At 42.0% G+C, this 12,501-nt stretch overlaps 1 protein-coding gene across 1 annotated transcript in view; it reads right to left on the bottom strand.

Annotated features, from left to right (window-relative positions):
- ca10a (carbonic anhydrase Xa) overlaps positions 1-11,554 on the bottom strand; it is a 253,080-nt gene extending 241,526 nt beyond the window's left edge. The window contains exons 1-2 of the mRNA XM_019271359.2: positions 11,396-11,554; positions 10,130-10,617 (exon numbers count right to left, since the gene is read on the bottom strand). Of these exons, the coding sequence (XP_019126904.1) occupies positions 10,130-10,190 (61 nt within the window). The 5' untranslated portion in view covers positions 10,191-10,617; positions 11,396-11,554. The remainder of the gene's footprint in view (positions 1-10,129; positions 10,618-11,395) is intronic.
- Positions 11,555-12,501: the final 947 nt, after the last annotated feature.

Below are 12,501 nucleotides of genomic sequence, written 5' to 3'. Positions count from 1 at the left end.
CGTATCCTGATGCATGTCAAGATGCTGCCACTGTGCCTGGGTACTTGTTTTGACGAACGCCATCCGTCACCAGCGTGGGTTGCACTTCTAAACACTTATCCCATATTACTTCTGATAGCAAGGTTCCATTTTGGGTCCAATCTCTTATTGAATTTTGAATGTGTCCTTTTTCATCAGCAAAACAGCAAATGTACAAAACATAATGTAACATTTGCAGTCTTCTTATTTTTAGCTGTTACTGATTGTTGGAAACTGCAGCTGTGTTTCTCCTCTCCCAAACATTGTCATCCTAAGTGTGGCTAGATTCAACCTTCAATGAAAGTAGTGGCTTCTTTCTATTATTATTTGTCTCTTTTTTTGTTTAGAGCCACAACAATTATCACTGCAGAACTCTTAGACAGTTCTTGGATAAATAAATGGATAATTGATGGCAGCTCTTGTTCTAACTGGAGCCACAAACTGGCAGGAAACCTTATATCCATAACACTGATCACTACTTTGATCTGTGAAAATACCAACAGTCACTGACAGCACATTCTGTTAGCCATTAGAGTGCTATATGTAGCCAAAATGAAAGTTAGCTAATATCTGGTCAATGCGATCACTATAGTAGTTTGGAAATCTAAGTAATACAGCTTACATACACTACGTACTCTACACTGTGTTTTAATTGTAGGTAATGTAATTGTAATTTCAGTTGTGAAATCCACAGTAATTTACTGTATCTATGCTTATTAAATGACTGTAAACCATTTCAGCCAAAAACTGCAGTAATTATAGTTACTATGAAAATTATAACAACCAATGATGTACTGTAGACAATTACAGTAACTAATGATGTACTATAGAGTTACTTGTCAACAGCTGCCAGTTAGTTACCGTGAATTTATTTACAGTGAGTTACTTGTCAACAGTTGCCAGTTAGTTACTGTGAATTTATTTACAGTAAATTACTTGTCAACAGCTGCCAGTTAATTGCTGTGAATTTATTTACAGTGAATTACTTGTCAACAGCTGCCAGTTAATTGCTGTGAATTTATTTACAGTGAGTTACTTGTCAACAGCTGCCAATTAGTTGCTGTGAAATTATTTACAGTAAGTTACTGGTCAACAGCTGCCAATTAGTTGCTGTGAAATTATTTACAGTAAGTTACTGGTCAACAGCTGCCATTTAGCCACTGTAAATTTCACAGTAACTGGTTTACAGTGTATCAATATAAGCTAATCAATAGCATTACAGAAACAAGTACCTGTAGCTCCTGAAAGAAATGCATGAAAGTAGGTTACAAGAAAAGCCAATTACATATCTCAACTAGTTGTTTGTGTTTAAAGGGGGCCTCTGATAAGATTCAGATTCAATGACCACTCCTGTATCGCTGTACTGTTCACAGTTCTCCACAGAATTGAGAAATGTCTTTCACACTAGAGTGGCAAAAGGGCAGCACACACTGAGACTGACCAGACTGGCATGCAGAAGTGGGTGGGCATTGATTCAAGCACTGAAACACACTGCAGGCGCCATGTCCCACTGAGGGTTTGCAACACAAGATACATCCACTCTGAGCAGAGAAGGGAGTGACTGCGGGCATCCAGAGTGACACTGGTGTTTGTTTGGTGGCATATGGCCAGCTGGTGGAGGCACGTGTTATTGTCACGAATACACCAAAGGGCCCTACCCTGTGATTTCATTATCCCATTTAAATTTCTAAGCTTCCCTGAGGCCATGTTCATCTTCTGAAGCTAACGTGTGATTATTTGTGGTGGTCACAGTTGCTCACAAAATGAGGTTCAGCGGGGGGAAGTGGAGCCACTAATGTGCCTCTGTCCCTGGAAGCAATCAGGTGTTGATATTACTTTGCCTTGGAGCAAATACTTGGCTTGCACAGCTTGTTTTGAAAATTTCAAGTCATGCGTGAGGTGGGGACTTCATTACCGCCTTTGCCATCTCAATGCTACCTCTACACAAGAATTCAATATTGAATTTTATAAACTTTCAACACTCCCATCAAACACATTCTGCAAGCCGAAATTCCATTTTAGCTTCGGCTCCAGGGGGCAGAAAAGAAAAGCACAGTCTGGTTAAAAGAAGCGGGAGAAAGAGGATGAGTTTAACAACTGAAAAGACTTCCAGCACCTAAACGGGTTGTCAAATTGGCACAGGAGGCAGACAGACACCCAACTGACATGAAAAAAATACTACTGTGCAAAAGGAATACGGCGTCAGCAGTATAGCTGACAACACAAAGGAGTATTTAGCATGCCGGGGTGAATTCATAAGTTATATGAAGAAAGGATGAATTCTTGTTTGTGCTCAGGAGAACAATAAAAAGTGAAAGTGCAGAGAAAACTGCACTGTTTCTCAGAGCTGCATGATAAATTACCATTAGGCACATAGTCATTATTTAAGAAGAATGTATAGAGCGAGTTCCCCTGCAGGGACTGCATATGAAATTAAGTCATTTTTACTACTTTCATAACTTTTAAATATCTGCTAATTAAGTTTTTACTAAAACTTTGTCTTTTTTTCTTTCTTGTTTTTCTTTTTTTTTTTTTTGGCCGGTTACGGACCGAGGATTAATGCTCGTCACTACCATTATTAGTCACTCCTCTCCCTCATAGACGGTAGAAAAATGTAACGTCAGCATGTCACTTGCAGCACCACGTCGTACCGGGCCAGCCCACTGACCCACCGGGGAAACTCCCGGTAACCCTGTAGGCCAGTCCGCCCCTGGTGGTGGGCCGCCATCCGTCCTAGAGTACCGGCCGTTCTGTGATTCTCCAGATCACACAGATGGCCAGTCCGCCCCTGTCCATGGATGGATGCCTGAGCAGATACATGTAAAGTACTGAAACACTGCAAAAACAGTAAGAGTCCATTTTTGGTAAATTGTGTAAAATAAAAATAAAATAAAAAAGTCAAATCATCGATCCACCATTCTGTAATTTTCTGCTTGTTCTTGCAGAAGCATTAGATGAAACAAGAATCAGTCTTTTTTTTAACAGTGTGTGCATATAGGAGGATTTCTACTAGAACATGTTAATGCAACGCTGAGGAGTGATACAGCATTGCTTTGTCTGATGGAGAACAGCAGACAAACTGTTGACATGGTACAGAATATCAAATCCTGTTCAGAATTCAGTTTTTGGAGCTCTTTTGGGTCAAGGAAGCTGCAGGAGAAAAGATACTGGAACGGAGCAAAGGTGAACATCCCGTGAACATGTGCTCTAATGCAACATATACAACTGCAACGCTACAACTTATTCGTGTCCTGGCCTTTTGCCATAAAAGAAATAAACTGTGTAAAAGCAAACACACCAGTCTTCCTGCCACAACTGGAATCCACACAAAAACAGAAAGAAATCAATAGTCTTTTTTATTTCTCTGGAATATTTGAAACAGACAGACTTTTCTGTGTATCTGGTTAGTCTGAATTTCTGATCTTACATTTGGTCATAAGAGCTCCAGCTCAGCCTAAAAAGGCAGCCTGATTAGTTTTATGCTGGCAGACAGTTAAGTCAATACTTGTGATCTCCCAAACAAACTAAAAGAACTGAGGCTCTGATCATCGAGAAGCTGAAAGGCTGAAATCACGGCCAGTAAATAACGCTGATAGTTGCACTTAATTGATCTCTGACATACAAAAACATCTTTTGAGTTGGTTCTTCTTTGTCTACTTCACATCATGGCTGAATTACTAACAAAGCAAACAAAAGTACCTCGAAACTTCTAGACGCTGGTCAAGAGCCTTCAGTTCACTGTGTGTGTGACATGGCTGTGAAATAAATGTGATGAATAATTACCGACCTGCCTTAAAGGGACGACACCAAGCAGCAATCTCTGTGACTAAAGTGAAGCCAACACAAAAGTGTCAGTCTCCATGGCGATCAGGCTCGCTCATTCAGTGAACTCTTTTCAAATCTTCTTAAAATGTATTTTTACAGTTTGAATTTTTTTATTGCTCTTCCTGTTTTTCTGTCTTGGAGTTTGTTGTGTTTGATTTCTTCTCAGTTTTAACTTTCTGCTCTGTAAAGCAAAAAAAAAAGGTGCTATATTAATAACATATTATAGGGTAAGACTTCCAAGATGCTATGTCCATATTTATACCGTCTATGGACCATACCAGTGATTTTGCATGTTTTAGCCAAGTGTTTCTCAAACACTGTACCACCTCGGAAATTATTTGTTTCTCCAAAGGATGTTAAAATCCAGCATTGTATGCCAACCCTGATGCAGGAATCAGGTTTATTCCTCTTAAGAAGATTAATGATTGTTGAACCAGAGTTTATGTGGTAGGAAAGTGGGACCCCGTGAGTGCAAATGTTTCACATTGTTTTGCACTTTGTCATCTTTAGGTTCCTTCAAACAATCTGTTGTCACAGATAATTCCTTTGCCGTCATTATCTGTTGCTGTTGGTTGTTTTTTACCTGCTCACATCAGCATTGTTAGCCTATTATCTTTCTGCTGTCTTCAGATAGGATTCTCTCTCTGTCTTCGGTTTATTCATGCCGCTGTAATGCACGTCCCCTCCGCCTCCTCATCTCCACCCAGTCTTTGCAGATTTATCAGCTCTATCATTTTATCAGCCTCAACAGAGTCATCAGACACCACCACCACTGTCTGGACTCCATGGGGGGAATTTATCTCGCTGCTGCTCAGGGCCGACGCCCCTCAATCACAAAAATCTCCCTGTAGAGTCCGGGACGCTTTGTGCAGACTTAATCACCACATATCATGTTTTCTAATAAACAATCATCCGTACTTCTCTTCCTTGTCTCCTGATAGAAGTGCATCAAAAAGCCACCAGTGTATTTTAATACAATGAAATCCTTGTGCCACTACACAGTATACAGGTATGCGATTACACACAAGTACAAAATAAAATGTAGACATGAAAACAATTAAAAGACAATCTGAAATAAATAGTCTTAAAGGTCCAATATGTATGATTCATGGGGGAGTATGGCAGAAAATGGAATATAATATTTACCCAAGTAAAAGTGCATAGAGAGTTATTGTTAGTACATCAAAAACAACACATGAAAGGTAGATAGATTATGTCATATGAAAGTAAAAGCATACTGAAATGAAGTGTACTGGAGTGTATCTTAGTTTAATTGAACCCAGTTGCAGTCAGGAACGTAGAATGAACAAAAGTGTTAACACAAAATAACAAAAGGCAGCCGAGGAGTCCAGGAGGTAAAAACAAACTTAATGGAACAAGAAAAATCCCATCAACAGAAGTCCAACAACGAAAAGTACAGAACCAAGAGAAACTCGGAGCAGGAACACGAGGTCAAACGTTACGACGCAGACGAGCTGTGGACTAAATACAAGAGGAATAGTCAACTAATGAAACACGGGACAGACATCAACATAAAACAGGAAATACAAAACCAGAAACACAAAATTATGACAGAATTATCTGCCTTATTTTACAAATAGAGCCCCTTAAGTCTGACACACTGACCTTTAAATAACACTTTTTTAAATTGGGTCTGTTTTCTCAGATCAGTCTTATTTTGAGGATTGAGAGCGAAACAGAACTCTGTTATCCATCTTAAGCTTCCCTGTTTTTTTAAAATAGTTACATAAATAACAGAGAATAGTTAGCGATACTTGATACAAACCACAGTTGTTGCACCCAGCCCTAAACTGGAGCACAAAGCAGGGTAAATCCACCCCTGCTTTACATCAATAACACAGTTTTATATTTTTCATCTACATGCATTGTGCCTCTGTGGAACAGAAAGATCTATGGAAAACCATCAGCATGCATTAGATATGAGGCTTCCTCCGTCACGGCTATTATTAGATTGTATTTCAAGAAAATGCGTTGTGTTTATCCTAAAGTCCTGCAGGCTTGTACTCTCCATTCTTTGCTGGTGTTTGAGTGGAGCATATATTACAGCTGAGCTCAGTCCAGTGATCACGTGAGCGTGACCCCGATGAAGCAAGACACTGTGGTTTAACAGAGACCGAGGAGGAGGTTTGACTTCAAACGTTCTACATGGAGCCCATGTAACATCAAAGGACAATTGTCAGATAACCATGAAAGCACGGTTTATAATTAGCAAGCCATAATGAAATTACACCGCAGTCAAGACCATCACTTCCTCTATCTCATGCCTGCAGTATCGTTTCAACAAAGACTTATCACTCACTTCCCGTAAACCCTAGAGCTTGCTGAAGCACCGCTCGCTCATTGAATGATGCAGAAAAACAACGGATCCGTTTAGAAGAGAAGTCGAGCAGGAGGAAATAAAAAAAAAGTTGACAAATCAGAATTGAATGTTTAAGGCTTTGAGAGCTGAGACTCCAGATGAGATTGACCCTACATTAACATTGGCACCCTGCTGGAGGTTTTTAATTTACAGCCGGGGCAAACGAACAGAGCACCACAGGAAATGGTCCTGGTGAAAAATCCACCTGAACTTTGCCCTCCAGACCAAAACCATTGAGCTGAATGTGGAATTGAGAAATTGCTGCAGCATGTCCACAGACGTCATTCTGGACAGCTTCCATTAGAACCACAAATTATAGAAGAAATAGTCTGTGATGAAAACATGCAGACTCTCTTGTCTCTATCTGATCCTGAAGGTTTTGAGTATGTAACCAACACAGTCAGTCACTGGGTCACAATACTAGAACACAAAGCAGGTTGAGCTAATCCTGGTAGCTCATTAAAGCCACGATACACAAAATGTTTACATTGACAATGAAGTGAATGTCTCTTTGCTCAACTTTACTATTCTGGTTCAGCTCTTATTTAACTTGTTTCCAACTGTTTTCAGCGAAAAAGCTCCAATGTACCCTGTAACAGCAGCAAACAGCTTTAGATTAACTGGTGAACATGCAGTAGTGAGGTATTTGGCAGCTAACAAACCAGGTATGCTCCTCAGGAATTAGTAGAGTCAATGTTGGACTTTTATTCATCAGGTTACCAAAAACATGACTTTACATGAATGCTAATGTTGCTTCGTGTCTCCTGGATGTGTAAATAATTAACTGTTTGCGAGCACGTTAGCTGAGAACTTAAAATGTGTCAGTTTTGTCTTCACAGCTTGTTTCTGCTGCCTCTAATAATCCAAAAAGAAAATCTACTCATGCAGATTTAAAAATATATCAGAACTGGCTGCTGATTTGTCGCTAAACGACACAGCCAACAGTTGTAGGAGCAGCAGTCGCTGTGATGAACAGAGAGGGTCCCTTTGTGCCGCAGTTTGTGCCAAAATCCTGACACAATACAAACATTTCTTTGGTTTTGTGTGACTTACACTTTGGAGGGGGGAGTCATTATCTGCTGTTTATCTCTGATAAAAGCACTGAAATCATCTCACATAGCCAGATCTGTGTCCACACTGCTGGAGAAAGGTTTGGCTGAACCCATTATCAGTCTATTCAGGCTTGTTTGTGTTTCTTTAAAGACGATCACAATCGTGTCAGGCGGCGCCACGCCCACGGTTCAGCATCAGGGCCCTTCAAGATGGCGTCCAAAGAGAGTTTCTGACTGAAACAGTCGGCCAATGGTGAGCTTATACCCACATCTGGTGACAGCTGGATGTGCATCCATTGCAAAGTGCTACATGCTGTTCATCACGCTTTTAAAAGTGATGCTTTGCTCACAGTGTAACTCACTGAATCCATGGTGATACTACACTTCTCTGTTTACATCCCCCCAAAGCATTATGGGAACTGTGGTGATTTTGTGTGACAGTGAGCCCTCAGTGTCACACTTTGAAAAGCCCGGCTTTAGAATAATGACTGCAGCTCCGTCTCCTCAGAAAATCCCCTCAGGGTGCTGTCACAGTGCCCACGGAGCCGGTCTCCCTGTTCACCGTCACTGGAGCGATGCCAAGCTTTGCCTCTTGATTACATCACAGATTAGAGCCTTGGCGCTGAGGACACTTTCATGTTCACAATCCAGGCTCAACTGTGCAAGATAATAGCCTGCGTTGGAGTCTGATTTAGCTGCATTATCACTCGTGTAGATTTATGGAGTTTAATCTGACATCCAGCTACACGATAACAGTTGGCCGGAGTGGTCGGATGTAACTAAGCACTCCACATTCATCCAAGTAGTGTACAAACTGGAGGTACTTCACTGTCCTTGAGTATTTTCATCTCATGCCACTTTACACTTCTATTGTTACATTTAGTTGCTTTGATAATTAATGTTTTTAAATGATTTTTTTTTATAATGTTGAGCTGGAAGAACAAACATTGTGAAGGTGTCACTTTTCTGAATTTTTACCAACCAAACAATCAATTAATGTAGAAAATAAACACAATAATTAATTATGCTGTATTAATTACGTTTTAGTCACTGCATTTTTCTGATAAATGAGCTCCATCCACGTTAATGAACCTTCACAATGCCACACGAGCATCGTCACATCAGCAGAGAAGGATTCTCACTGTCAAATGTGACTCACACATCAACGCAGAGGCCTGATGATGATGATTTGAACGCTTTACTGCTACACCTGGTTAACGTATAGACGGGGGGAAAGTAATTTTTCAAGAAAACTCAGCAAGATCTTAATCCAGCTTTAGACTTCCAAATACTGCTTAACATAACTGGAAATGTAAACACATCTAACCTTTTTACAGCTTGTATGCTACAGAAATGTAGAAATGTATAATTAATAGCAGTGGATCATTCACTTCCCAGCATGGAACAGCATCTTTCATTAGACCTGGACTGAGTCAGCTCCACTCCTCCATCAATGTAGGCTGCAGGCTCAAATGTGTCCTCCAATTAGCATAAATTACAGCAAATTGCAGTCAAAGGTAATACCTGAGGCTGAAGTCAGAGGTACATAAAATATCCCTCCAGTGATGAGCAACGTCACAATCTCATTAACGTCTGTTACTTTTCTACCTTACAAACATGACGTTCCTGCTTGGCTGACCTCAATTAAAACAAATTCTTAAGGACAAGCCAATCAGAACAGGAGGGTGGGACTACACCACTGACGTAGGATGTGTGTGACATACACCCTTACTCCTCACTGACAACCTGAGAGGCCGAGGTGCGGAGAAAAGAGGAGAGCCTGCCGTGCGTAATGCGTAAATACAGTGGAATACTGGATTTCCAGAGCCTGAGGGCAAAAAGTTCCTTTTTTATTTCATTGATTTGATTTTATTTAGTTGACTGCATTCAACACCTAGAACTTTTGTCCACAATTCCGCCTCTTTCCGTTTTAGTGTATGTGGAAACGTGGAAAACAGGATCAATCCACGAACATCTGCCCTGATTTCACAAACCACTCAAAACATTTGCACAGTTTACAGCGCAAAGAGGTGAAACTGTGACTCCTGCCACATGATTTCATTAAAACATAAGTCTAAATTTAGATTTACGAGCAGTTTAAACACAAAAACAAGAGTATGATGTAAAAACGCTCCATTACAAAGCTTTATATCCGAAACAGTCCAGTGTAGGAATGCATGTGACTCCACTGATGAGCGCTGAGACGCATCTGACTGCACCGCGCGCGTACGGAGCTGTTAGAGTGCAGCTTCACCCACAGCGCCGCAGCCGGGATCAGCACACCGCAGAGCGCCGTGCGCTCACCGACCGGTGCGCACAATTTGAGAGCAACACTGACCGAAATGTTTTGGGAGTCCGGAGACCTCAGAGAGCCACACACACACACACACACACACACACACACACACACACACACACACACACACACACACACACACACCTTTATGTTCACTGTGGCTCGCGTTAAAAAAGCCCACCCATGTCACGCGTGCGTCAGAAGCCTGCGCATCCAGACCCGGAGGGCTACACGACTGTCCAACACACAGTCACACACACACACACACGCACACAGTCACACACACATGCTGAAACATCTAGAAGAAAACAACAGGACAAACAGGCTCATGAACTGGGAGACATTTTGGAATCTCTCACCACCTGAGAAGCATTTCATGTGAATGGATCATTTTCCACACACACACACACACACACACACACACACACACACACGAACCAAAGCCCACCCTCAGCTTCACATCTCACATAATGTGAGGAACAAAGTTAAAGAGAATCCATTCGTAGATCTATCAAACGCACCTGCCCAGAAGACACAAAATGACGCCCTATAACTCACCTGATATGCAGACAATAAAATTGGCTTGAAGAATGATCAATATTTCCCAAATTATATCCATCCTCTGTCTTCATTCCACGTACATTACGCACAAATTTGGAAAAAAAAAAGAAAAAAAGAGGAAACAGGAAATAAATCAGACACGGAGATTTATCAGATGTCCTGTCCTCCCAGACCAGATCCCGCTGCACACCTTCCGCCAGGTATTTTCCACACTAGACACATAGCAGGTGATCAAAGCCTCGGGAAGAAATGCTGCACGTCCTCCACCACTGAGTGTAACAATTCCAGAGATGAGTAAAAAGAAGAGAAAAGGATGAACTCCAGACAAACAGAGCCGAGAGAACACTGATCCTCTGTCAGTTCACTGTGTTATTCCAGTGCGCCCTACAACATCCACATCCATCCAACCATCCGGCGCCGATTTCACAGAGCGGGCGTCCCGTTCTTTAGCAAAAAGTCACACATGACCGTGTCGTGGAAAGTCTCTGTGTGGAGAGAGGGAGACAGAAAGCGTGGGTTAATGCGGTGGGGCAGCTGTGGGATCAGACTAACACCTGGAAGACGCCTCACAACTCAAAAAAAAAACTCGCATCGCCAGGTGGCGAGCCTCCGATCAAGACTTCTCTCTCCCCCCGCCGTCACTGCAAAGGGACCAGCGTCAAGTTCAACAGAATAAAAGGCAAGACTTCCTGTTCAGGCTGTGAAAAATAAAAGCTCGGCTTTGTTTTTCAATGTGTGGAAGAAAATGGAAGGATTTGAGATCTGAGTGCAACCCACGAGATGTATGTTTGAAATGTTTGGTTTTTTACATTTTCCTGTGACTGATGACAAATAAAAAGGTGAAAATTAAAGGTTTCATTCAGGAAACATCTTATTCTCGCACCTTCTATAAGCAGGTGGTGTTTTAATGACAGTGGATCCTATTGGCGACTTAATATCTTGCGTGATTTAATATTAATATTTGATTGTGTTGCACTTGCGTCTGTGCTTTTAATTTGTATACACAACCCCATAACATCCGGTTATGTTCTGGCTGACTGTGTTGAACTTGACCGCAGGTTTGACTTCGCCGTCCATCCCACACACACACACACACACACACACACACACACACACACACACACACACACACACACACACGCACACACACACACACAGCGCACAGCTGAACCACGGGCTCTTCTCATTGAAAGACATTTTGTGCAGAATTGTGAGTAGATGTCGGTAAGTGTGTTAATGAGAGGAAACGTGAAACACACTTACAGCCTCTGGACACACACGTTTCCCTGTGAAACCTTAAAAATGGTTCGGAAACTCCGAGCCGCGCAGCTTTGATGCGCCAGAGAAAATCTGAACTAAAAGTAGAAGATTAAAGAATCCAACTCGGTACAAAAACACTGATCTGCTGAATGTCCTCACACAACTGACATGATGATGAATGGCAGTGATTTAAATTAACTCCGGGTCCAGCCGTGACCGGTGGCGCACTCTCCCTCACACGGGCGGCAGTTGGATCCTCTCTAACTGCTCGTAGTGGATCTTGCCGCTCCAGTCTGGCACCGAGCACTCCAGCGATGCCACCCAGCTCTCTCTGCGGCTCTACACGCTATTAGGATGCACGAGGAGCGATGGACGCGCGACCGCGGGCGCATGCGGCGGATGCGCGCACGGGCTATAGGCGGGGGCACAGGTGGATGAACAGCGCGCACTGCAGAAAAATGTCTGGTGAAATATTGTTTGTGTTTGAAGTGAACACTGATCTGAGGTGTGTGTTTCTGATGAGTGTTAGAAACCAGGCAGAGGGCAGCCGGTAAGAGGGAGCAGATGAAGTCAGGTTCCATCAGGAGATTTTTAGGGGGCGCGCACACACACAGAGACAAACACACACGAAGAAAGACAGAGGGTAAACAAACTAGATCTGATCGGATTAGCTGCACACATTGACACTAAACAGCTGGAAATATGACTGAAATATTCACAAGTAAACTAATGTGCCGCACACCACCTGATTCCATAAAGTTGGAATACTGTGTAAAATGTACATTCAGCTCAGGAGACATGATTTCCAAGAAAAAAATGGACTGACAAGTCCACATTTCAGATTTTAAATAAAACGACAAATTAAAAGCACAGATGCAAGTGCACCAGAATCAAATGTCTCAGATGAGTTGAGGTCCAGAGAAGCGTGCAGTGTTTTTGGATGTTGCAGATGTTTTCTTTCTCTTTGCATGGTTGAGTCTGAACTTTGATGAACTGTGTTCACTGAGAGTTTTCTGAAGTGTTCCTGAGCCCATGTAGTAATATCTTTTATATAATCATGTGTTTTTAATGCAGTGCTGATGAGGGGTTGAAGGTCACAGAAATCCATT

This window comes from Larimichthys crocea, chromosome XVI (genome assembly GCF_000972845.2).
Source record: "Larimichthys crocea isolate SSNF chromosome XVI, L_crocea_2.0, whole genome shotgun sequence".
Taxonomy (NCBI): domain Eukaryota; kingdom Metazoa; phylum Chordata; class Actinopteri; family Sciaenidae; genus Larimichthys; species Larimichthys crocea.
The sequence above is the reverse complement of the archived record's forward strand: the minus strand, read 5'-3'. Positions and strand labels throughout refer to the sequence as shown.